The sequence below is a fragment of the Nesoenas mayeri genome (assembly GCF_963082525.1).
Source record: "Nesoenas mayeri genome assembly, chromosome: 3".
NCBI classification, from domain to species: Eukaryota; Metazoa; Chordata; class Aves; order Columbiformes; family Columbidae; genus Nesoenas; species Nesoenas mayeri.
In genome coordinates, this window is record NC_137544.1 from 53,911,165 (window position 1) to 53,937,506 (window position 26,342).

General features: G+C 40.5%; 1 protein-coding gene across 1 annotated transcript; it reads left to right on the forward strand.

Moving 5' to 3' along the window:
- Window positions 1-5,078: 5,078 nt before the first annotated feature.
- Window positions 5,079-25,610, forward strand: PKIB (cAMP-dependent protein kinase inhibitor beta; the record flags this gene model as incomplete). Its single annotated transcript, XM_080341871.1, has 3 exons — window positions 5,079-5,084; window positions 20,880-21,055; window positions 25,525-25,610. Exons 2-3 carry the CDS (start codon window positions 20,908-20,910, stop codon window positions 25,608-25,610), a joined length of 234 nt encoding a protein of 77 aa, XP_080197997.1. The 5' UTR covers window positions 5,079-5,084; window positions 20,880-20,907.
- Window positions 25,611-26,342: the final 732 nt, after the last annotated feature.

Genomic DNA, 26,342 nt, shown 5'->3' on the forward strand with positions numbered 1-26,342 from the left:
GTTTCTAAAATTATGATAAAGTGTGTAACAAGGACACTTTCTTTTTGGGCCACTATTGAAGGTTTGTTATGACATCTTTTCCCCCAAAGTCTTACTTTTGGAACTGAGATTTGCTAGACTGGCTGACAACAAGGAGAGCAAAGAGGCTGTCTGAGAAAACACAAAGCCTTGGGTTGACAGCAAGGTAGGATCATCAGTTTGTCTGTCAAAAGTCACTTCATTTCATCCAGTTACGCTGCCTTGACAACAGGTCATCAGTGTTTTCTTAGCAATTGCTGAGTTCAACAACTGCAAATTCAGTGATTAACTTGGGATGTGCCTGAGAACTTACCTCCAAAAAAAGCAATGCAAACAAGCTTTTGCAGAACTTGGGTAAACAGGCTGTCTATTTGATGAGAAGAACCAAACCAGGGGCCTTTTCTGATGTATGAAGTACGTGTTGGCATCAGTTCAGACTTCACTATGTGATGGACCAGCTCTTGAACTCAGTGCAGCTTGTCAGTATTCAGGATTGAAGTGGTAGTAGTAGTAGACACACAGATGATGTTAAGATTATAAATGCAGAAGCTGATGCTTACGAGTTTCCAAAATAATCACATAATTATCTTATATTTATTTTGGACCTGTTAGTGGTCTGTTTTTCTCAAGAACTTTGTGCCTAACTGCTTACACAGACCTCCTTTACTTTTTTCAGGACTCTATCTCCAGTATTACTGACAAACTAATGTATGGAATGCATTTAAACTTCACTAAAGGCTGGCAAGAGCCATATTTTTTTCCTGAGTTTAGTTGTATTAAAACTGTCTAAAAAATCTTTCCAGAGTAAATAATCACTGTTTGATTTGAGTAAAGGCAAATAATACATATAATTAAAAACTGACCCTTCAACTTTCTTTTCATCGTGTTCCTTTCTTTGTAGGTGTGGTAACTGCTCACTATAGCAATTCTAATAACCATACCCGGAGGGAGATAAGAGAAGTCAAACTATTAGTTGCAGTGAGTCAACATAGCACATAGCAACAGAGGCAATTACAACTGCCCTGTCATCAGATTAGCAGGCCTGTGTTGTGATTCATCTCATTTACTTTCAGTTACAAAAAAGCATGTAAATGTCATAAGATGTTTGGAAACTGTTGTCTCTAAGAGAACAGCTTCTTGTTGGGGTCCTCTTTAACAGTATTTTGCTAATGTAATACTGGCAATGCAAGGAACATATTATTTCAGAGAAATACTCAGCAGTTCCTTGCAGCATGGCCAATGTTTTCAGTGTCAAGTCTTATTTAAATAAACATGCAGTGTTTTGGTTTAATTTTGTTTTGCTTTTACTCATGTTTGGTTTAACCCCTTTCTAACAGCTCAGTGCTGCAGACACTTTTTTTTTTTTCCAGCCAGTTGGGAGCTCATTAGAGATGAAGACAGGTAAGAATTCATGGTTTGTGGGAACAACAAAATGAGCACAATCATTATGGCACTCATCTGGAAATGTGGAAGTTGTGAATGTTAGACTGACTCCAAGACATCTTTCCTCTTGTATAAGAAATATTTAGTGCATAAATTACAGAAGCAGTCTGTAGGTTTCAACCATAATATTTTTCCTCTGTGTTTCAAGTGGTGGCCTGATGAATGTCAGTCCTAACCACCAGCTTCTGTGATATGCTTTTTTTCCCCTCAAAGAGAGCATTGTATTAGAGGTTAAGGTGTAAAGACTAGGGCAATACTTGCATTGACATCAGAAGAGCAGAATTTCAGTTACAACGCTTGTGCACAGTGGAAAGTGCTATTGCTGAACCTGATCTCCTCCCCGGGGATCAAACAATTCACCCAGGAGACAGAGGCTGAAGGCAGTTTTCCTTCAAATCACTAGGTATTCTCCTCTGGGCATGTTTTCAAAAGGAGGAATGAACCCTGCCTGGTGTTTTGAAGGAGTCATTGCAGAGGTGATGATTTCTTCATCAGCTGAAGCGAGCAGTGAGTAATGTGGGTGCTGCCTGGCAACCCAGAGCAAGGCAGAGATCCCTGGGCTTGCCCTTCTCCCAGGGGTTACCTGTTGGTTACTTCCAGGTGGCTCTCCTGTCATCAATGAGTTTTGCAGGTGGAAGCAGTTTTCTGAAGCATCCAACTTGGTAGAGGAAACTTTGGCATTCAGTTCTGCAGTTCAGCTTCTTTCTGCTTTGCAGGTCTGGTACCTCAAGCAAAGGTATGATGGCACCTCTCATATATACACCCACTCTTGGCTGAAAAACTAAGAAAAATCCATTCCTAGATGCTATGAAGAATTGTGGTCTGTGAAACAAGAAAAGAGGCTAGATGAGGTCCAGGGACAGTAATGGGCCTTCAACATGACAGTCTACAAAAAGCTTGACTTCGCATATGGCTGCTTGCAGTAGGCTTGACTCTGTCTTTATTCACTTTAGAGAGAAAGTTGTTTTTTTACCAGTGCTGGTGTGAGTCTGAACAGTTCCATAGCCAGTGAAGTCATCTTACCTTAACAGCTATGACAAACAGCATTTAGAGAAAAAAGAATTTGGGTGACGTGTCTCTAGACTTAGTGTAGGAAATGTGGAGGTATCCATACATAATAATACAAAATGAATGCAAATTACAAATAACCTGAAATGCCTTTATAAGGTAAGCATTTTATTTAGAAACCTAAGAGCATTCTGGACATCAAGCCAATGATGTATCTCATGGTCTGGTTTTCATTTCTTTAAAAACTTCATACAAGAAAACTTGGTCTGTAAAAGGAATGGTTCAGACTTGACTGCTTCTCAAATGCACTGAACTTCAGTTGATAAGACTTTCTTAATCTGTCAAGAAATTAATAAACAGCTCTTCTTATTGTAGGAAAAGTCAGCAAATAAAGGTCTGAGCAATATTATTTGGCAAATAAACATCTTCAAATGAGAAATGTGAAAGTTATTTCTTGATAAGTGATGATATGCCAGAATAGACTTTCCACAACCCAAACATTATGTTGTTTGGGAGATTCTGAATACTGTCAGCACTGCAAGCCCAAAAAGGTTTTTCTTAGTTTACAGCAAATAATCTATCCTTACATATGTAATGGGCATACTTTCATTAAAGCATCCTGCTGCATATTAGGAACCTGTAAGTTCATTAGTTTATCTGGTACCAAGCCACTTGTCAAACTTCTGAGTGTGAAAGTGTTGTTGCTGAGTCACAGCTTTGGAAGCTGCAGTAACGGTTCAGAAAAAATGTCCTTTACCTGGTAGAAACCCTGAAGAGCTGCAAAGATGTACGAAATATATGCTTCTTAACTTTCAAATAGAAAAGAGAGAACTCATCAACAGACCTTCTGTTATGTGCATGTTGTCTTCTTTCTCTCCTCAGCATGTAGGTAACTATAAAGCAGCGAAAATCAACACAGAAAATGTCAGGTTTGAAAGGGCATATGTGCAAAGAAAGCATTTCAGGCTAAGCATGTGGTTCAGAGCTCTGACTGTACCAGTGGTTTGTTCACTAATATATCAGCTGAAGTAAAAACACAAGTTTTGGTCTTCAGGTGAGCAACAGATTTGGAAGAAGATATAATGTTAACTTGAGATAATATTCACAATGTGCTTTCCGGCTGATTCCAGGCATGATTTATTGAAGGGAGGGGGGGAATAGAAGGAGAGAAAATAGGTTGGAAAGGGGGTTAATGGGGCTCTAGCCATTGCATCACCCCAGCTGGGTTGTGTGTGTGTGCATCAGCGTGGTGGCTACTGCAGCTGTGACCCTGATAACGTTTTCTGTTTCCCTTTATTCACACTAGTCTCTTCAGATCCTGGTTCTTAATTAGAAACCCGTTCTTGCTTTGCCTTGCCAACTATTCTTGTAAAATAAATGAAGCGTATCTTGTAACCAATGGCCAAGGACAGTTAAGTCATTGAAGTTTCTTCTGGATAGTTAATTAAGTGAAACCAATAAAATAGCCATAATCGACAACTACAAGAGGAAAACTAATTTTACAGAGTGATAAAAGCTTCAGTGAGGATTGCAGTTTTTCCTGTAAATTTTTGCTTTCTTTATTATATCAGTTAACATTGCAGAAATGTTGAGGTGGAGGTTGAGAATTGGTGTAGTTTATTTTGCAGTGTTTTGAAATCCAGTAATTTCACCATGATGAACCCCTACCAACTTCAAAATGCTCATCTTTGCATTATTATTCTAATAACTTTCTGGAGCAGCATTTTTTCTAACTAGTACCTGTGGAACAGGCCAGGGTTCTCTGACCCCTTCGCAAAGTTTGTACTGGGTTTCATGAAGTATTATCACTTAATATGAAAGTGCAGAGGGAAGAATGTTAATCTGAGAGAGAATACGGGGAAGAAAATGTTATTCTTGGCAAGTGCTGAATTGTGGAATAGATCAGTGTAGACTTTAATGTGGTTTCATACTGTACCCAAATAAATACATAACTGATTTGAAGGCTAACTTAATATAACCATTTAAGCAAATTGTTTCCTTTTTAAATCTTTATTTATAGGTTAAACATTTGAAACAGAGATGACACAGTACTTCAGTAAATAAGTAATTGGCTGATGTGAAGAATATGTGGTAAGACCCTGATTGCTCTGCATTTGCAGCAGTTGAGTTTTACTCAGCTTGGGTCCTCTATGATGGAAGAAGCCTATCCAGTGGTAATAAAACCCCACCTTCCCTGGAGTTCCCTACCAGTGGGTGACTGACCCTGAAAAATGTCAGGCGGAGACTATCTTGACTTTGTACAAAATGTTGAGTCATTTCCTCAACTGAGAAGTTAATTCTTCTTCAGTGTTCCTTTCCTTTTTTTTTCCCCCCTGCTGACGTACTCACCACACGAGCAGCTTTTTTTATTTGTATAGCTTCAGACCTTTCTGGTTGTTTTTTCCAGTGTTGATTTACTTCTCTGATAGTTGTGTGAGGGCAGGTTATTTTTGAGGAGACAGTGGAAGCCAGAGCTGCTGGCACCTTCCTGGTCATTCCTCTCCGTGACTGCTCACAGCTCGAGTGGTGGCTTTCTTCTGTAGCTGACTCCCAGCTGCTCTCCAAGAAGGACGATGCTGTGGGGCTGCAGGCATACCTGAAAGTTGAACTTTAAGGTACTTGGCGTTTTCGGGAGCAGAACAGGGCAGATTGGCCAGCAGACCATACTAGACGACCCCCTGGTTGGTTCTCCATGCAAATCGTCTGACAGCTAATAGAAAATAAAGCACTATGGTTATTTCCAAGTAGCTTTCTTGTCTGCTGTGAAACTCTCTGTTTGTAGACACTGAAATATTAACTCTGTTGTAGACATTTGCTGAAAATGCAGTGAGAAAATATGATTTCTCTCATTACAGTGTGAAAGCCATTTTTATGCCAGAGTTATGTGTTGTTGTTTCAGACAGCAGGATGCCATCACACAGGCACAGCTGGCTCTCCTACATGGCATCCAGGCAGCTGTTGCCACTTTTGGGGTGAACACAGCAGCACTGCTGGCGCAGAGAGATTTGCTCTCCTTTATGGGAGGATGGAGAATTAGTTTGATGATCTGGTTGTTAAGGGCTTATTTTTGTACCAGAAATGCCTTGAATGGAAAGACTAAAGTCCAGAAGTCTGCCTGTAAGGCATGTGTAATTTTATGTGAATTTGGAGTCCGTGTATTTATTTTAAATGTATTCAAGTTTCATTTCCCTCTCGGCAACTGTTCAGCTTTCCCTTGGCATTTTGCTGTAGTCAGCTGAAAGCCAGACATTGAGATCACATTCTAGTTGTTTCTGGGTGTCTCTGGTATTCATCAACCCCTTTTTGCTGTCCTGTAAGTAGATTTTTTTCTTATGCTCTCATTAGATGTATTCTACAATTTGTGTTCTCTACCTCTTTCAGGCTGTTTTTAAGTTATTGTGACAACATTTCATAAGGATTTATCATTCCTAATGAACTTTAAAGAGCTGTGCTTGTCTCCTGCTGCTTTGAACAAACTAAGCAAAAAGTTCCCTATTTAAATGTTCCTAGCCTTGCTGATGTTCTCCTGCTTGCTGGCTTCACACATCTTAGAAGTCATCTCTATCTTTCAAGGCTCTCTGCTGAAACACTTAAGTAAGATTCTTCTTTGGTATAATAAGTGTGGTTAGATTGAAAAAAAAAAAAAATACTCTAGATTATATGTTCAAATGCTGTTCTTTGGCTGTGAGTCAGTACTTTAGGGAGTTCCCTAATGAGAAGTACAGCAATGGGTTCAGTTTCTCTGTGGGTGCCTTTCTTCCTTCTTCAGAGGGGAAGAGGGATTCATCAGGCTAAACCGGGGGAACCCACCATCCATGTGGCCCTTCAAACGCATTTTATCGTGTCTGCCCTGTAGAGTCATCACAGCCGGGCTTCTGGAGCTCTCTGTGACCAGGAGGAGTCTGAGATGGAGCACTGTCCACACACAGCTCTGAACTGAGCACAAGTAGCTGCTTGTGCTTGGACCTGGCCTGTCAGGCCTTCTCTCAGTTGTCACAAATTTGGTGGACTCTTTGCAGTTTAGAGAGGAGTGTTGAAACTTCTAAGGTGGAAACAAATCTTGATCCCCCCGCAATATGAATAAATGAGCAGGGCTTTTGTGGAGGGATATCTGCAGAGATTTATTTGCGTGTAAGAGTGTTTCCCATGGTGCCTGTAGTCTTTTGTAGCTCTTCAAGAACAGGAGGTCATCTGCAGAAAAAAGTACCCTGAAATTGCAACATCTGCAGTTCTCCACTCGGATTCATGCAAGACTCTAAGGAGGAGGTGTAGGCTCTACTGACCTCCAGTGTCCTGTGAAGTTTAGTAAAAGGGAATCCACCATCTCTAAGGATACATTTTCAATGGGAAAGCATGACAAGCACCTTCTTATTTTTGACCAGCTTTTGAAGATACAGTTCTTAATGCAGAAGTAAATGCCAGTACGTAAGACAAGGAGTAAATGTTTTGAGTACAACAACATCAGCATAACCCCACCAAAGAGCTGGAGTCAGTCAGTATCACTTCCAGATTTTTGTTTTGAAAAGTTTAACTCCACACTTCCACAAACAAAACTTGCCTGGAGTTTCCATTAAGAAATGCAGTTAGGTCTGTGTGTTTGTGGGAAAGGTGTATCTTTGTAGAACGTGTCCTCCAGAACAATACTGCTGTTGGTTTCGATCTGTCTAGAAATAGAAGTAACAGTTTGCAAAAAGACCTGCTCAATGAATGCCTGCCTGTTTTCCTCCTTCTTTTCTTATCTGTGCCTAATAAGACAATGTGGTGGGGGAAAAAAAAAAGCCACTTCTGAGGAATTTGCATGGGGAAAAAACAACAAAAAAGAGAGAGATTAATTTACACTGCCAGGTGTGAGGCTGTAATATGATTATGCTGGCAAAGCTAAAAAAGGAAATGTTCAGAGCTCATAGCCATTTTAGAAGAGGTCATTAGCTTAGCAGATGGGAAAAATTTGTTTCTGAGCATACAGCAGCTCCTGAACTCAAACAACATGTTACACAGGTATGTACACACGCTGGGCAATGCCACAGAGGCAGCAAAATCCTAAGAGGAGCTTGCAAGGGTGGGGTATTTCCAATTTAAAATCTGAAGGCTACAAAACGCCAGCACTGAGCAGTTCTCTTTATGTGAGTGGAAATGGGTTCTTTTGGGCACCTGGTTCCTTGGCATCAGCGTGCCTCCAGTTGGGCGAGTGACATGGCGGATGTGACTGACTCCCCCGCTCCGGGCGTCTCTGCTCCTTTGTCTGCCTTTCTGCGGGGAGGCTACGCGTGGTGATGCCGGGGAAGAGCCTCAATGGGGACGGGGTCGGCTCTTGCTGGGGTGCTGTGGGGCTGGGTGGGGGCACTGGGACTTTCTGGGTGGAGTGAGAGTGTCCTGGGGGTACGTGTTGCTGGGGGGTGAATTTGATGCTGCAGAAGGGCAGAGAAAGAGGAGAGCAGGCATTTGCTGCCACGGGAGGGTCGGAAGAGGGGAGGCAGGGCTGGTGCTGCATCTTTCAGGGTGAAGGAGGGAGGAGTTGATGTGGAGGATGCCCAGTCTCCTTACATGGCCTGTGTGGCTGCTAGGGTTTGACCGTCTTGGTCTCAGTGCTGGATAAGAGCACAAAGGAACCACCCTGTCATAAAGCCAAGCAAAGTCTGGGCTTTCCTGGCCTCCTAACATTTTAGGAAGTGTCCTGTACCACCAGGGCTGTACGCAGGCTCTTTCCAGGGTGAGGAAGCCCTGTCAGGTCGTGTTGGTGTGCTTGCGGGGATATAACCGGCAAATGGGAACTTCAGAAGTAATGAAGAGCCTCACAATTAAAGCACTCACTGTATCCATTCAAGCTGGCTGTCCTCCCAGCCCATGCCAGCCCCTTACCACATCCAAGTAACTCTTCCGCAGAGGCTGGCAAGCTCTCTCTTGCCTGGACCTAGTAAAAAGTTCTGTTAAAGCTGATCTGATTCAGGAATGGCATGGTTCTAACAGACCCCCGTGCAGTGGAAGTGTGGATTCCTTTACAACAGAAAACAGTTTTCAGTAGGAAAATCCTACCCAATTCTGCTCCAAAGGAAAGCAGAGTAAAAGCATTTGCTCAGATGAATCTTACTTGTTTTTGCAACTCTTTGTTGGGAGGATGGATGTGGTCTGACACATCAAAACTAAACCCACCTCTCCATCAGAATATAGCAGACTAAATGTTAAACTAAAAATAATAAAGGTGATGGATAAAGAAAGCTCTATGTTGAACTTCTAAAACAAAAACATTCAGTATGTGGACCTCCCAACTAATGTTGTTTGTATGACAAATAGGAGCAAGACTTGATGGCTTTCTTATATTTTGGGTTCCATCTGTCTGTTCTTCCTTAAGTGTCAACGACCCATGTCGGCTAAGGAAGTTAAATAAAAATTCTGTGCCTGGTGGCATTCTAACTGAAAATAGCTTAAGGGTCAAGCTGTACTTGATTCAAGTCATTTATAAAAAACACACGTTAACTTTCTACTCTGTCATCTTTTAAATGACCCTATATCTACTGGGTGTTTTCACCGCCTCATTATAATTTGGGATATAAATACACTTTTTTTGGTCCTTATTTGAAGCACTTTATCCAGGTATTTCAATAGGAGGGCATGTTTACTGAAGGATCATTTACCAAAATGTAAAAGACTCTTCTGAAGCCATCTGCCTTAATTAGAGGTCATTTTAATTGATTTGAAATACATTAATTCATCTGTGTGGAAATTATCTGACTGCCAGCCCAGTACATGTCTTGGAAATTACTGTTTAGTGTTCGTTCTCAAACAATAGATAGGCTATAATAATTGGAAGTAGGGATTTGCTTTTAGGACTTACTTTTTTGAGAGACAATAATTTTTCCCAATTGCCAAGTAAGCTCAGGGAGACAATAAAATAATTTCCTTAGTATATTTTACTAGACTTTTGATCAAAATATGTCTGTTTTACCAAACTAGTCTATACCCATGAAGCTCTAAGACAGGTAGGCTGTTTTAATGTCCTAGGGTAAGGGCATTGGAGGGTAATAGAGATGATTCATACTTTCATAAAATAGAATTATATTGAAAGGCTAAAGAAATTAAACTAAATGAATCCCAGGTGTAATTCCACTGACTGGTTTAGGCTTATAACTAGTATGAATTTCACCTATTAGGCCTATTCTCATAGGAAAAAGAGACAGGCTGAAATAGCATGAAAGTCAGGGAGGTTTATAAATCACTGTGATCAGTTGTAACCTTTCAGCAGAGATGCGGAGACAACAAATTGGAGTCATCTAAAACCAGGAAGGCAGGAGCAAGTGTAGTACTGTGGATAAACCCTTCACCTGAAGCATAAAATTAATCCAAAATAAGCTGCAAGGAAAAAGTTCTTAGTGTATACTGTGGCTAATGATATAGACTGTTCGTTTCCATAATTAGTCCCCAAGACATTGTGTGTTTGGGGTTATTTTTTTCATTTATTTGAAATTCTGTTTCATCGGTGCTGTTCACTGGAGCAAGGTATAGCAGGCTCATTCCCAGAAAATTTAATGACAAGATGCTCTCATATATTTGTTCTCTGATATTCCCTGTTCTGTGGAAAATTTTGTTTGTTAAGTTTTTCCTCCGGTCTCAAAATTTTCTATCAGAGGAGTAAATCTGCGATTTGCCTTGTTCTGGTCATTGTACCTGTGTGTGCATGTAAATGCCACGCAGTCTCTGGCCATTGAGGTGCAGTCACAGACTCTCTGGTGCAGACAACTAACCAGGGACTGTGTCAGCAGGTGTGTGAACCACTGGAGACTCTTTATCTCCAAATCTTGAGTGGGACAAATCTGACCAAGTGGCCTGCTCCTGAATGTTGATGAGCACATACTTAGTGCCGTCTCCTGTCTGTGTTATCAAATTTCAATGGAAGGAACAGAAGCCTTGCAATTAGATGAAGTTAAGTACATGCATAAATGCAGGATCAAAATGTAAACCTATACTATCCAGATATGTTTCAGTGAACTGTAATTGATTGAATTTAGTAAGTTAAAGTCTATTGTAAATATAATTGGGAAGTCTTGTGAATCAAAGTCATTATTTAACTTAAATTATAAGGCTATGGGAAGACACATTTCTCAAGTCTCAGTCTATTTTCTTGGTGAGTCACTACAGAATGGGGTGGATTTTTCTACCTGTAATTTCATTAAAGTCATTAAAATGGACTACTGCCAAGATTGAACAGGTATGCTCTAGAGGATATGACCTGAGTGGAATTGTATTAGAGTAGGCATCATGTTGAACGAAAATGAAAAATTATTCATTTAATATTGAAGAAATATTGTATCTGAAGCAAAGACATAAGCTAAAGCATAAATGAAATATAAATGGAACATACAGAGCAGGCAACTTAGGATCTAGATTAAAAATGCAATTTTAGAAGACAGTGCAGAAAAGTTGTGTGATGTGACTTCTCAAAATGTAGCTACATGTCCTATTGATTTTTCATCTTTGTGAATGCTGACATGTCACTGACATGTCAAACACAGCAATAGGAAACTTCAGTGACTCATTAAATGGTGTTTCAGTGCACCAAGGTGACTTGCAGCTGGGGCTTAGCTCCATTTGGTTTGTATTAGACTTCACATCCCAAATGGCTGTTTTCTGACTGGGCTCACTTAAAGTCATCATATTATTGTGAAAAGTACAATGGTCTCTGTTGGTTCATCTTCCTCTGAGGGGAAGCTGAACCAAAATTATTTTGTAGAACTTTCCAGCATCAGTGGTCACCTAAGGACACAGTCAGGACCATGTTTTTAGGAAGAGAAAATGTCTTTTATTAGTTAGAAAACAGTCATTGGAAAAACTTTTGGGTAGACCAGCTCTTCTTCCATCTGAGAAGCCTTTATAGAATTATCCTACAATAGTTCACTTATATTGGGAAAATCAAAGACCTTTTACTACCCTTGAACTGAGTTAATAAAATAATATTTTATTAACTAACTAAACATTTATGGAGTTGCGCAAACACTGTTTTCTTTCCGACACCCTATCCAGTTAAGAATGCTACATGAAGTATTTTTGATTGGTTTTCCAGAAGCATTCATGGATTAGCCTGAAGAATAGTTCAGGAAACGCAGATCATTTCTGGGATAGAAGACCCCGCAACTGAAGCAAGAGACAAAATAAATAATTATGGGGGGAAGTAGTTATGCGGAGCTTCATGGTGGCATGTCTGTGTGGAAACTCGCATTGCAGTTGTTTGTTTTTCTGAGGGGTCTGTACAACATCTGTCTGCAAGGATCATCACAAATAGCTAGGTATTCAGTTAAAGAAGTGTTGTGACACTTCATGTTAACAAAATAATTTATTGACCTCAAAAATAATTTAAAAAAATTGGTGTAGTAAACTGTCCATGTATTTCTTGTGCAGACTCTTCAGGTTTTCTACATGTGAGCATATTGGAATAATTACACACGTAACCTTTTAAGCAAAACAATGCCTGTTTTACTGCTACCTGGCTAGTCTGCTGCTAATCCGTAGTAGTGCGTATCTCTACGTGCATCCTCCAGCAGACCTGGTCCCCTGAAATGTTCCCCAAACTCCACCAAGCCTCTCCTCCTCCCTGCCTCCACAACCCTTGTCCTGCAAAGACGCTCCAGATTATTGATTTCATTCCTTTTCCTCAGTAAGGTTCCAGAGGCTTCTTTCTTCCTGTGTCGCTTTAGCTTGCCATGTCATTTTTTTAATCTCAGACAGACCCTCAGTTAATCTTCTCTCTGTGTACTAAGCCATCATTGCAGGCTCCCCACGCCTCTTCCTTCTCTGTCATCCTTGTGCTCCTGCCTTTTAGCCCTTTGTGCCCACGTGCGGCTACCAGGCAACTCCTCTTCCTCTGCAACTCCTTCTCTTCTGTAAGCACTTCCACGAGGATCTCCATTCCTGGGGATCTCCTGTCTGTACCAGTACCTTTTGATTCACTCTGAACTACATAGCAACATTCCTCATTCATGTCAGTAAGATCTCAAGAAGACTTGGGCCTTGTCCAGTAAGAGAATTTTGGTACATAGGTGTGTTGGTCATGTGCATAGGATTGTTCCATTCTCATACATCTGCTAAATTGTAAATTCATCTTCTCTCAATTGCTTTTTGTGTTGCACTGTGCTCATTGCTTTACTAGAGGGCACTGCATCAGTGGACTCCAGTGTGTTTGCTGCCTCAGCCTTTCCCAGTGGTTTTGTCAGTAGTTTTCTTCCCCAGAGATGGCAAGCAGACAAGCAAACCCCTTGCTGCTTCTAATAAAGAATACAGTACTGACAGATGCATGTGCTGGCTTATGGAGCTGTTGACTTGTCTGTGTTGCAGGAAGCATTTGCTGGGACAGCAGGTACCAAAGCAGAGAGAAAAGTCCTTTGATTCTTCCCTAAAGAATTCTCAGTTCAAAGGCTGAGGAACAAGGAGAATAACCTGATGGGCGGGGAATAACCTGATGAAATTTAACAAGGGAAAGTGTAGAGTCCTGCATCTGGGCAGGAACAACCCCAGGTTCCAGTATAGGTTGGGAAATTACATATTAGAGAGCAGTGTAGGGGAAAGGGACCTGGGGGTCCTGGTGGACAACAGGATGACCATGAGCCAGCACTGTGCCCTTGTGGCCAGGAAGGCCAATGGCATCCTGGGGTGTATTAGAAGGGGGGTGGTTAGTAGATCGAGAGAGGTCCTCCTTCCCCTCTACTCTGCCCTGGTGAGACCCCATCTGGAATATTGTGTCCAGTTCTGCGCCCCTCAGTTCAAGAAGGACAGGGAACTGCTGGAGAGGGTCCAGCGTAGGGCAACAAAGATGATTAAGGGAGTGGAGCATCTCCCTTATGAAGAAAGGCTGAGGGAGCTGGGGCTCTTTAGTTTGGAGAAGAGGAGATGAGGGGTGACCTTATTAATGCTTATAAATATATAAAGGGTGAGTGCCATGAGGACAGAGCCAGGCTCTTCTCGGTGGCAAACAATGATAGAACAAGAGGTAATGGGATCAAGCTGGAACACAAGAGGTTCCACTTAAATTCGGTAAGAAACTTCTTCTCAGTGAGGGTGACAGAGCACTGGAACAGGTTGCCCAGGGGGGTTGTGGAGTCTCCTTCTCTGGAGACATTCAAAACCCACCTGGACATGTTCCTGTGTGACCTCACCTAGGCGTTCCTGCTCCAGCAGGGGGATTGGACTAGATGATCTTTCGAGGTCCCTTCCAATCCCAAACATACTGTGATACTGTGATACTGTGAGATCAGAGAGCCTGCAGGGAAGGTGTAGTGCATGTATGACTAGTAACAGAACTAAGTGGTACAGTAAGAATGCTCATTTCCTTGTGTGCCTTTGGCAATGTGAAATACCATAAATACAGAGTTAACTGCAATGCTGTAGTTGCAGGGCTACTGCAAAATTAGCATTCAAAATGATTACTAAATAATTCCTAAATTACTCCTCAGGTATGTTCCTGTGGGTGGGCAAACTTCTCTTGGATTTCAGGCCAGATGCAAATCTTAAGAAAGGATTTGGAAGGGTGGAGCTCTGTGGCTGAACTCAGAAAGCATACTGTGTATACATGAGGCATGGGATATTTATACATTTTGCAATAGGAAATTAAAACTCTAGAAGGGATGAACAGCCAAAATAAAAGAGAAATAATTAGGTTGATTGGTTGGTTTGCTTCCATTGAGCTTCCTTTCTTATTCCGTAGTAGGGGATGCATTTGATTTCTTTCCAGCATTGCTGGTGCATTAGAGTTTCTTCCCTGTTGAATTGTGTTTCCCATGAAGTCAACTAAAGCTTATGTCTATCATTGCTTTTGGTCACTCAGAGACATTTGGAAAGTGCTTTGCTCGCTTGTATTGACTGCCTTCAGCCAATGTCACTTCATTTATTACTCGCTACAGATAACTTCTGATTCAGTGGTCAGTATCATGACCCCTTCCCCTCTCTTCGTTATTTTATTTTATTTCACAATAGGAAAATTGTACCATTACTTAGAACTGCTGTTGGCTTCTTAATGTGTTCTCCGTACATCAGATCACTCTGCGTACTCAAACACAGCTCACGGTAAAGCTGTTCTATTCTGTTCAGGTTTGTAAAGGGTGAACCACACCATGATATCTGTGTGTTCTCCCGAAGTCTAACAACAGTATGACTAATAAATTATGTGGCTTTTTTTCCTCTTGTCTTTTCCACGAGTATAATACTGGCTTTATGGAGCTGATCAGGCAATTGAGCTGAATTTTTTGAAGTACCAGTATGAGGAAGAAAAAAGTCCATCCTATTTAATTTGTATAGAAAGTGATTTCATGCCATACATACCTTGTAACACTGGCATGCCATCCTGGCTTACTCCAGCCCTTTCAGCTGCAGTACCTATACAAGTGCACTTATGCTTTTTAGGAGACAGCAAAACATATGTGTTGCATTTGGAGTTGAAGATTGATGTGGTTTGTGATGGTCCTTAATACTTAAAAAATTATTTCCTCATGTCTTATGAAAGCATAGACAAGATTTATCTAGAAATTTGACTTACCAAGGGACAAAATCTGTCAGCTCCTGTCTTTATCCTATAGCTTTGGCCAAGGTTTTCAGATTCTGTACCCCAAACTGATGAGCATCTGAGCGATATGATCAAGATCTTGGCCCTTCATTCAGAGCTTCTGAGACCACCAAGGCAGGATATGGAGGAATGGTGTAATCTTAGTATCCCAGGCTGACCAGTTTAGGACTGGGAAAATAATGTATGGAAGCCATTTTTGCACACTATCAGTAAAGATGTTGTCCCTAGTGCAAGAGTGTAGAGTAGGTCATATATCCAGAGAGCAAAAAACACACAAGACATTGGTGTCTAATGTCTGTCCCGCTGTGTACACTGCAAAGAACCACAAGTGAAAACGTGTTATGCAATGCACCAAACTTTCAAATATCTTCCCAAAAATATCATGTGTTTTATTGGCTGTAATATTCATACCAAGGCAGAAGATGTAGAAGGACTCAGACATGCTTCTGCACTGTAGATTTACGGAGATGTGATATAATTTAGTTTTTCTGTATAGGAAAACAGCTCATGAATTTTGCAGAGAACATGAACTAGAGAGGCCATCTCTGTTGATACAGGAAACCCAAATAATCTTTCTGACATGAAATAATAAAAGGAACTCTTGTTTCAACTTTAGTGATGCATTAAAAAACCTGAAAGCTAACAAATCTACTTTTTTTTTTTTTTTTTCCCCCAGTGTGATTCATTTCTAACTTCCTTATAGTTAGCTATACAGTTAGGCTATGTTGCTTTCATGTATTAAGAAAGGTGGTCTTGTCCTAAACCCCAAACAGAATCAGGACTCCTGTGTTTGATATAGGTATGGTAAAGACCACTTGCTTATTTTTCTGTGTGCTTCCCAGCACTAGGCTTAATGAGTGTGTTACAAATGTTACTGATGAGAAAAAATGTGTAACAGAAATTTTTCTCACAAAAATTGCTATGCAGGTTACTGTTATCACCATAATCTCTAGACTGTCTTCCATAAAAGCATGAATGTTCCTAACTTTTTTCCTTTTCTGTGGTCCAGTAGTACTTCAGGATAAAGCGTAAGGATTACATGAGCGCGTATAATGAAAATGTTCCTATTCCACAATTTTTGGGAGGAGGAGGCAAAGCTGTCAGGGTGCAGCTGCAGCAGAGGATGTGAAAGCATGGCAACTGCATAGCGAGGAGATGTGGTTTTCATCTCAGCTGCACAGGGCAAACCACTTCATACTTTAAGTTTTCTGTTCTCCTTATTTAGAAGCTTCTGAATCTATAGACTTCTGGGGTAAAGATGCATAGAGAATACTCGTTACTTACAAGTAAATAAAATCCAACTACACACAAATAAAAGGACTAAAGTTTTTTCTGAATAAAGTAAGATCAAGACACAAAATCAATCAATCTGGCTCTAAAAATCCTACTTGGCTCTCTTACATTTTTCAGGTGTTTGTGAGAGGATTTCATGCTTTCCAGTTTGTTCCTACAAAAGGGGCATTCAAAATGAACACTGTTTGGGAACTGTAGCTTTCTCTGATATTGCAGACAAAGACTGTTTGTAAGACCTAAGAGGAAAGTTTTTGAGAGGAGACAAGCACCTGCGTGGCAAGAAGTGATGTGTTCGGTCTTTTAGTCTCCTTCATGGACTTGCAACAATAGCAGTGTCAGGAACCTTCTGACATTTCCTGAGGAATAGTTTGTCCTTCTAAGCAGAACAAAACCAGTATTTTGTCTCTGTGTAAGACAGTAAAGAGATCAGAAGAAAAAAGAGCTTTCACTAATGCATATGTTGGTGATTTATCTACTTCCTAACAGATAGGGTGAGGAAGAGACAGCACTGACATTTAATATGGACTGTGGCACCTGCTACAACTGAGCACCGTAAACTGTTTTTTCCCTTTATTCTCAACATGAGGTGTTTCAGGAGACTTGTTTGTTCTTTTCCTTTGTCATTTACTTAAATAAATTCTCATCAGCTCCTGTGACTCATTTTCCCCCAAGAGGCTGGAAATGCTGCCAACAAAAGAAGATTCAAAGATTAACAAACTAGCTCTCTTGCTTAGAGAAAATCCCACTGGTAGTTTACCTGTGGTTGCTTTGTCTGAGGACACTTACTTATATGTCTGATAGATCCAGTAATTGAGTTTTACTTTTGCTTGTAGCTAGTTTTCACAAGCATAGTGTTTCCTTCCCCCTTGCACAGCTCAGTGGTACATTGTGTGTGCCAGGTGGACCTGCAGGGATTTCATTGGCTTGTTATGGGAAAATTAACCCAGTACTCCCCAAAACCCCTTAGTGCTATCTCATGGCCCCGTAATGTGCTGAGAAGTCAGTCTGGTGCCATGGAGTACTGATGGAGAACTAGCTGGGATGTCAGTCAAAGCCTTCGGTCTCTAATTTTAGTAGGTGGGCTTTTCTGGGAGGTCCACCTGCCTTCCTACTGCTGATCTTCTGCAAACAGCCGGCATCCCTGCTCAACTTTTTTTTCCACCCAGTCACCTTCAGCTTTTGGGAGGCCTGGTTTCTGCCATGGAAAAAAGGGAGCCGGGGAAGTACAGAAACTTCTGCTCTGGAAATCTGTGACTATTCTTTTAGAGCTACGCATCATTAGTCTGGCGAGCTGTGACACGGGAGAAAAATGACAACAGTAATTTGGAAGCTGAGAGAAGCAACTGCATGTAGGCATTGGCAAGATGGAAGTATCTTTTACTTGGATGAGGCTACAGTGAAATCAGTGAAGCTGAAGGAGATGATGTCAGTGGGAGGAGGAGTGGAACTGGGAAAATAGATGCTGTGCACACGGCGATTATTTACTCTATAAGGAAGCACGAAAAATGCTACACACAACAGATGCAAAAAGATGCCAAAAAGATAGTTATTTCCTGATGGATATGTTAAAAAAAGTTAAAGGTAGAAACAGATGAAGAGTGGAGAAACTCCGCATCCTTACTTGGATGTAGGCCTTAGAAAATACTATTGTAAGAGAGCACCAGAATTAAATTGAACAAAATCCTTAGAATGTTAAAGAACAAAATACCATCTATCTAAAGTACAGCAGCAATCTGCTTTGAATATGGCCTGTCATATTTGGAAACAGACTTAAGTTTTGATTTATATGTACCTAAATGGACTTAAGTTTTGATTTGTAATGTCAATTCTAAGCCTGCTGGGGTGGTCCGTCGTCTTTCAAATACACTTAGAATATCCTGTGCCAGTGCAGTGGGTAGCCCTGAGCTTTTGAACTCAAGTCTTCTCAGCCTCTAATACCTTAAGTGTAGTATAGAAAAAACAAAAGTGAAAAAAACATAATGGTAACTGCTACAGATATAAAGGATGTTGTACTTTTATTATTTTTAGATAGCTACATTTGAGTTCTGGCCACTGGACTGATGGATAATGATCAGCTGATTTTCTGTCTGACAGACGTTCTAGATTTATCTCTGCACACTTTTTAATCAAGCACATAAATCAAAATTCACGTACACAAAAGAGTCAGACTGTGTCCTTCATCATCTTCATGGGTTGTCTCATATTATACAATGAAGGGAGATAACATCAGGGGAGAAAGAGACAAGCTGGAGAGAAAAGGGAGGAATTTGAAACAAGTGCACAAGGTGGGTAAGATGAAACTGTACTACAGAAGAGAGTAGTTTCATATAGCATGAGTTGTAGAGCAGATTCTCTCTGTTTTAGAAGTAACCATTTAGGGACCAAAACATCCATGCAGGAGAGAAAAGAGAAAAAAACCCAACAAGTCCACAATACAGGTTTGAGAAAGTCTTTGGCGTGTTTTGATGTTAATGTCATTCTGTGCATCTTTATGTGAACAATAGTTGGCTCACAACAGTGTTACTGTCTCACCAACTAAATGGCTGAAAAGAAATGGGCAGAAACTGGAGCAACACTGATATTTTGACATTGGGAGCAAATTTTAACAGCTTTACTAAGCAAAAGGAGATCCTGAGTATTTTCTGTTCTGAAGTGTAATTTACGGTCTCTTTACTTGCTCTAGTGAGCATGTAGAGAAATATATTTAGGGCACCTACAGTTGAGTAAAAATGAACACCCACAAAATGCCATGAGACTGTGTCTGTAAATATGGATTTGTTCTCTTTATTTTGATATTTGTTGTCAAGTGCTGACCTCACCCATTTTAATGAATACATAGCATAATGCTGTATCTAACCGAGACTGTTGATATACACACTTTGTATATTTTCTTAAAGTTGCATCCTTGTATGTCCACGTATAGTCTTTATATTTGTGCTACTTGTGGAAGAGATTAATTTGGACTTGACCTGACTGTATTCATGCAAGACAGGAACTTTCCGCTAAATCTCCAGGTCAGAAATTTCAGGTACTGGCTTCAGTTAAAGAAGGTGGTTTATTTGCATGTTCGTCTTTCAGGCTTGCAGATTTTACTTATGCCTTTGTTTCTTGCCAAGAAGGATTCATTCCTTTTATTATGAAGTATTTAGAGATACAAAGAAGATTAAGAATATCTATTCTTCTTGTTGGAGTGACACAGCTGAAAGGTACTTTGAAGGAGGAATGGAACATATTATTTGTGGTACAAACACCAGGTCAACATCAGTAATCAAAGTTCTGCCCCTCTCTTTGTGCACATCAGAGCAAGTAATGTTTGATCCCTCTTTTCCTCAGTTTTTCTGTCCATGAAATAAGAACAATGATATTTCCCAATCCTAGCAGTATTTTAGAAAGAGGACTATGATACTTTGCTTCTTATATGAACAACATGAAATGATAAAATGATTGAGACTTTCCTTATCCAATTCTTATTCCAAATACAGTCAGTTGTCCACTGAAAGCTCCAGCCCCATCTGTATCCCTTCCTACACAAAGCACTGACCATAGTTACACAAAGAGACAACATTCCTGTTCCCACATTGCACACAGAACTGCATTCATATAGAGCAAGTAAATATTGTTTTCAATTGAACTATTCATGTCAAATTATTAGAAATTAATATGTTAATTATAAACAAATAGTGTACAATTCTGATATGATCATCTTTTGTGATTCTAATGGCAGTTTGCACACACTATCCCTGTGTGCCACTTGCAGCTGAGTATCGCCTCCTGCTGCTCCAGGTGTTCTCACTCCAGCTGCTGCTCTGGGGTGTGAGTCTCTGAACACCTCTGTGCCTGATCCAAAGACCATTTGGGTCAGGAGGAGCTTTCCCATCCAGTTCAATGGGCTTTGAGACAGGGATCAAGGAAGCAGAGCACTGTTGGTTCTATTATTCCCAGAATTCAGTTATTTATGAGATAAAAATCACATGCGCAAGCTGAGGTTAAACCAAGCTAAAAAGGAGGTGAGGAAAACAAATGGTCTGATATCTGCAGGATGAAGACATTTTATGAAGAGTTTTAGTTTGATTTTTGAGAGGTATTCTTTGTATAGTTTGCTCCTCTGTTAAAGGAGTTTGTTTTAACAAGGTTCTAAATAAGAATCTAAACAAGATTCATAATAAAGAAAACACACTTTGCTTCATAAGAGACAGTATGACAAAACAGAGTTTCAGTTCCCTTCTGAGTGGTTGTATGGCAAAACCACTTTAAAAACAGGGATCAGATCATAAAAAAGACATACAAGTGGCTGGCAGAAAGAGCTGTTGCTGGCCCTGTCCACAGGTTTCTGGCAGGTACAGAGCTGCTCATTGTGCTAGTCTGATGTGCAAATGGCAACATAAGGAAATGCACAGAGATTCTTTTGTCTTCTTCTGGGGCACAAATAAAGCCTAAGTGCTCAGAATTGAAATACATGGCTTTTAATAACAAAAGACCCGTTGAGCAAAGCCTATTGCTATTGTATTGCTGAGCAGGTGATTAGCATCCATCTGGGCTACATCTGTTTTTCTTCTATTTTTTCCATATGCAGATGTTGCTATGAGGAAAAGGAGTCAGCAATGACTGATGTGGAGCCTGTGGTCACAGATTTTGCAGCATCCGGACGGGCAGGCCGCCGGAACGCCTTACCAGATATTCTGGGCTCTCCTGCTGGTGCTGGGACTTCAGACCTGCCACACAAACTGGCCGAGCTCTCCGTTTCAGAAGGTAATGTCTGCACATTCAAGAAACAGACATTTTTATGCAGTCATCCTTTGCTCCTTAAGTCTCCTGCCACCATGCAGTTTTGACATGAATACTAATACTCCTTTCTTCTATTAGGATAAAATTCAACCTTCCAAAGCAGTTACTGCTTGTACCTTCTGATGAGACAAACTAATTTTAACCCAGATTGTCTGCCGTATCCACCCAGTGTTCAGCAGCCTGAGGAAAGGTGCTGGGAAATGAATTCCAGTTCCCCTAAGGAAAAGCAAACACAGTTGCATTGCTGAGCAGCTTGGAAAACCATCACTCCAGCTATAAATTAAGTTCTACTCCTGCACTGAGATAATTTCCCACAACACAGCAAGCTGCACTGTTAATCCAATTACAGGTATCATCCTAACTCAGGCATATACCTTAAGAGTAGGATCTACAGTGATTTGCTCCTGCTAGTAGGCTTTCAGCTTTGTTATCAGAGACCAATGTCCTATTTTGTCATGTCCTTTAATTTAATAAGGTACTCTGTTAATTTAGCACAGGTCTAATCAACACCAGCTTTACATTTGAGTTCTTTTTACTTTCAGAGGGATTTTAATATTCAGAAAAATCTGTTTTCTGATGCCTATGAAGTGAGAATGATAGGTTGGCCCTGAGCTTGGGTTGCCCCTACTTTTTATGTTCTGATTTGGAAGTAGCTTTCTTCTCATGCCCATGACTGTTGCTGCTGTGACAAATGCCACCACAGCCGGTGGCCCCACATCCAGGAGCAATGATGGTGTGGGGGCAGCACAGTGGGAGGGAGGCCTGTGCTGGGGTGTCCATGAATCTGAACTGAAGTAGGTTACACGAAGGTTGTTCAGGCTCTGAGGATGCATGTCTTGCTTGTACATTGCTGAAAGCAATTATAAGATGTTGAATTTACAGCCTCAAGCACCATGAAGGCTGGAATCGGGGGGATTCCTTTGATTACAAGCTGTTCTTGCTTTGGTGATTTAATTTATATTCATATATTTGGGGTTCTGTAACCCAAACACAACATGGCCCTGTCGAAAGACTGCTGTTGAAGAAGAGGGCAGGTAGAAACAGCACTTCCAGGAAGAGTGAGAAGGGACCAAATGAATGACCACATCGTGGCTTGAACCTGGGAAATGGAGGAAAATAAGAATCTGAATGGGTGCCGGAATGAGGCATTATTTTTGCAAAAGGAAAGTGCAATGATTTGTGAAGGATAGAGGGTGGAAATAAAGAAGGGAAAAACTACAAGGTCAGATACTCTGAGGGTGCAGGGTGGTGGTAAAGGGAACTGGGAGAATCTAGGAGAGCAGGTGGGAAGGTCGGCGAGCACTGTGTCAGACTACATTCAAAGAAAAGCTGGGAGCCCTGTGAGTGCAGTTAAAACTCCTTTATTTTGATGAGAGATTTTTTCCTTAGGAATATGAAAAGTGTGTCCCTACAGATTTTCTCATTCTGGTGTGTGCGACTGGAGCACTGGACATCCATTCTGAAAAACAGACAGCTGCTTAACATTCAATGCTTTGGTTTTCAAATATTTTGGGGTTTTTTGTTCCAAATAGATCTTCCGCCTGGCACAGTTCATGCACCATGACCAGGGGTCAGGCTCCAGCAGGAGAGAAACATTTCCCTTACCAAAGGGGAGTTAGACAGGAATTTATATTGTTATTAGTGTCAGGAGCTATGGAGGTAACCAGTCCAGCCCACTGAAATATTCATTGCTACACTATGTGTAACTAATCTTTGTGTTATTCAGAAGAGTGAACCTTGAGGGAGATGCACCATGTTAAACAAAGCACAAAAGAATACAACAGCTGTAGATAAATTCCTCATATTTGTTCCATTTTGGCCTCCGGAAAGTATAGCAGTTGGAAAGAATATACTTTTTAAAGCAAGCAGAATTTCTCTCTTGGATTTTTTTTGCCCGTGGATAAAAATAAACATGAAATAGTTAAAGTCTTGTTAAAAGAAATGTTACAGCACAGCATAAAATAAGTACTTAGCCTTCCAGACAGAATAATCTTTCTCTCCTGGTGCCCAGTGCATTAAGAAGAAGAAATGAAACATAGCTACATTAGTTGTAGCAAAATGTACTGTTGCTTTGTTACAAACACAAGGACCAGAACTGCCAGGATTTGAAGAACAATTAAGAACATGGAATTATCCTTTGCTTTTGTCATTGATGGCAGCTGTGCCAGAGCATGCCTGGAGGAGCAGTTTCTGTTATCAGGAGTTTGCAGAAGTGATAATAGGAAATGAATACAAGATAAGTTAGGTCCACTCCAACTGTTTGGATGCTTTTTGGGGATGGGAATTCCACAAGTATCAAATGGGAATTACAGCCTCATTGTGTTGTAAGTTAAAACTTCTGATGAGACAGCACACAAAATGAGAAGAATTCATCAAAAGTGAAAGAAAGTTTGGACATTCAAATACTGTAACAGGGAAATGGGTTGGTTGTGAGATGTTTGGCACTCTCACAGGCATCTCTTTTTGCCTGTTTCTGACTTTAACAATAAGTTGTTAAAAATGAAAGCCATTTTCAGCTCAGAACAAAGAGGTTGAGTAAATGAGAAAAGTGGTGAAGATGGAACATGTGGCTATATAAAGCATGCCCTCATTTGTTTCCACTCTGAAAGATTCAGTGAAAATTATGGGAAATGGTGAGGAGGACTCTCTCCATCTTGCTTCGAATTTAGCTAATGCTCATTGGATCACACGTTTCCTCTCTTTCTAAAATGCTGTCAGCTGCTGTCATAGTGGAAGGTCAGGAACAGGATGTGCTAATACCTTTTGTCTGGCTTAGAAGAGAGAAAGAGACTTGACTTTATTATTTATGAATATACAAGGACTGGAGCTCTAAGATATAAATTGCCAGGTACTCTGCAAACTGCACCAAATTAATGTTCTCATGAGATGGACTGGAGAGATTTTTTGCACCACCTGTTTGTCTCAGAACTTAGCTCTGAAATAAGACCATGTCTCTCCTGTCTGATCATTCTCTGATGCTACCGAAGTTTTGGAAGGCTGAGACCTTCCCAGGTGCTGCGGTGGGAGGCCATACTGGAACCATGTTAAACAGTTCATTGGTGTCACTGGTGATCCAGAGGTTGAAAAGGAGTCTGCAAGAAGTTTGAGAGCAAAGAGGCTACGCTGGCCTTTCACACTTGATAGTCTGCTTTAGGGCACTATTCTACCAATAACTTCTATTGCTTGCTGAATTTTTTCTAGGTGGCTGCGTATAACTATCTTCATACACTCAACAGCTTAGCACCTGTTGCACACCTAAGTGCTACCAACTATCAGATTAGATTTCCTCTAACAAATTGGTTTCCTCCACCCTGTCTGCAAGACTCCACATCCAGCCCCACAGAGACAGCCAAAAGAGGAGGTCGCTCTGTCTCCCTTTCCTCAATAGTGCTGTGCCACATCATGCTGAAAGGTGTCAGCTAACTCAGTTCTTAATTTACCAGTATAAAACTCTGAAGCCTCCAAGCCTCTGAGAAGACCTGAAACATTAAGTGGTTTCTGCAAAGAGCTTTAACTGTTGAATTGTCTACAGCAGGATGTACTTGTTGTGATAGGTCGAGACCAAGGTATTGGCTGTTTGTGATATTTTACAGCAAGTCTCCAGGACAATTAGCTGTAAATGTACCCCTTAGATTACGACTATTAAAGTGGAAGACGGTACAGCCAGATATGCTGACAGGACCTCTCCTTGACCCCCAAAGCTATGGGCTGTCTTAGATCTGGGTGTACAGACTGTTCTGTAAGTACTGGTAAATGCCATGTGGGACTGGAAAGTAATGTGAAAATGATTATGCTTTGCAAGGAAATGAAGGCAAGAGGGGTTCCTGTTCCTCAGTGAGAGAATTTGAGCATCAAAAGCAGCAGCATGGAATTCTTGATCTAATGACCACGTATGCTAGGTAGCATTTACTTGTATTAGTCATGTAAGCGTTAAACTCTAGCCTATGGAAGAGTGAATGTCTAAATCAAAGTAGCAAAAAATCCCCTCATCTTGTGAAGACGGTGAATTCTTCTCAATATTATTTGGCAAAGGAGGTCAGCCAGATAGCTGGCATGTTCATAAACTGTAGTGTTATCTGCCTGAAACCAAAAAATGCTCGGAAGAATGCAATATTCTAACTTGACTTTGGAAATGACCCAGAAAAAAAAGAATAACAATAATAAAAAGTTATCTCCAATCTGCTTCTTACAGCCAAATGCACATTAATAAGCATGTGCAAGGAACAGGCAAATCAACACCAATAAGCAATTGCTTTTGGAAGATGCCTCTGCAAGTTCTTTATCTTTTGAGTTAATCTCTCTTTCTAAAACACCCATGAGTGTGGTAATAAAAAAGCCAATCCAGAGGTGATCAGTGAACCCGAATATTTGGCTGTGTTAAAAAAGCTATGTGAATGTGTGTTGTATAAATGTTTAATTCTGTCTTTTTTTAGATGAAGGAGCAGAGGGTGGAGAAGTGCCATCATCCAAAGCCTTACTGGAAAGTCAAGAGGCAGAAGGAAAAAGCAATGATTCCTAACACCTAAGGACTGCTGGATTAATGAAACCCATTGACAGACTTTCCAGTTTCCCCGTGTCACCCCATCTGAAGTGTGGTAGCAACCTTAGCAGCACAGACAAGATTTTGCAACACACTTGTACCTAGATGACATTGATGTGGAACTACTGTTTTTTCTACTGTTGTCCTTCAAAATCAATGTTCTACACATCCAAATGGAAAGACAATTAAGGAATGTATCTCTTGTTTTGAGTTTTCTTATGGTTGTAGTATTCATCCTAACTAATCTTCTTTGACAGTTTCAATTAATATATATAGCAAATGTACCACCAACTAATCGATTGCTTCAAAGTAAAAATCCTGTTTCTCAGTTGACCAAAATAGCTTCTTTCTCTCTAACACAGAGATGTATTCATTCTCCCCACCATAATATGATACTAAGTATATATTAGATTACAGACATTATCTGTAATTTATTTCCTGAGATTTTTGTTCTCATTAGGCAAATGTAAATGGTGTGAGAAATAAAAAAACCCACAATTTTTTTCTCTCCTCCTCCTGTCTCCAAGAGGTTTTGTAAACTACTTCAACACCAGTGTTTGTTTTCAGACTCTCTTTAAACTCTATTTAATTATGGTAGATCATCTCAGTTCTCCCACTTTAAAAGCATTGCCACTTCTATCATTTCTGTTTACAGGCTGAATATTGTAGCTGTTCATGTGTATTTAAAATAAAGTACCCATGTTTGTAAGT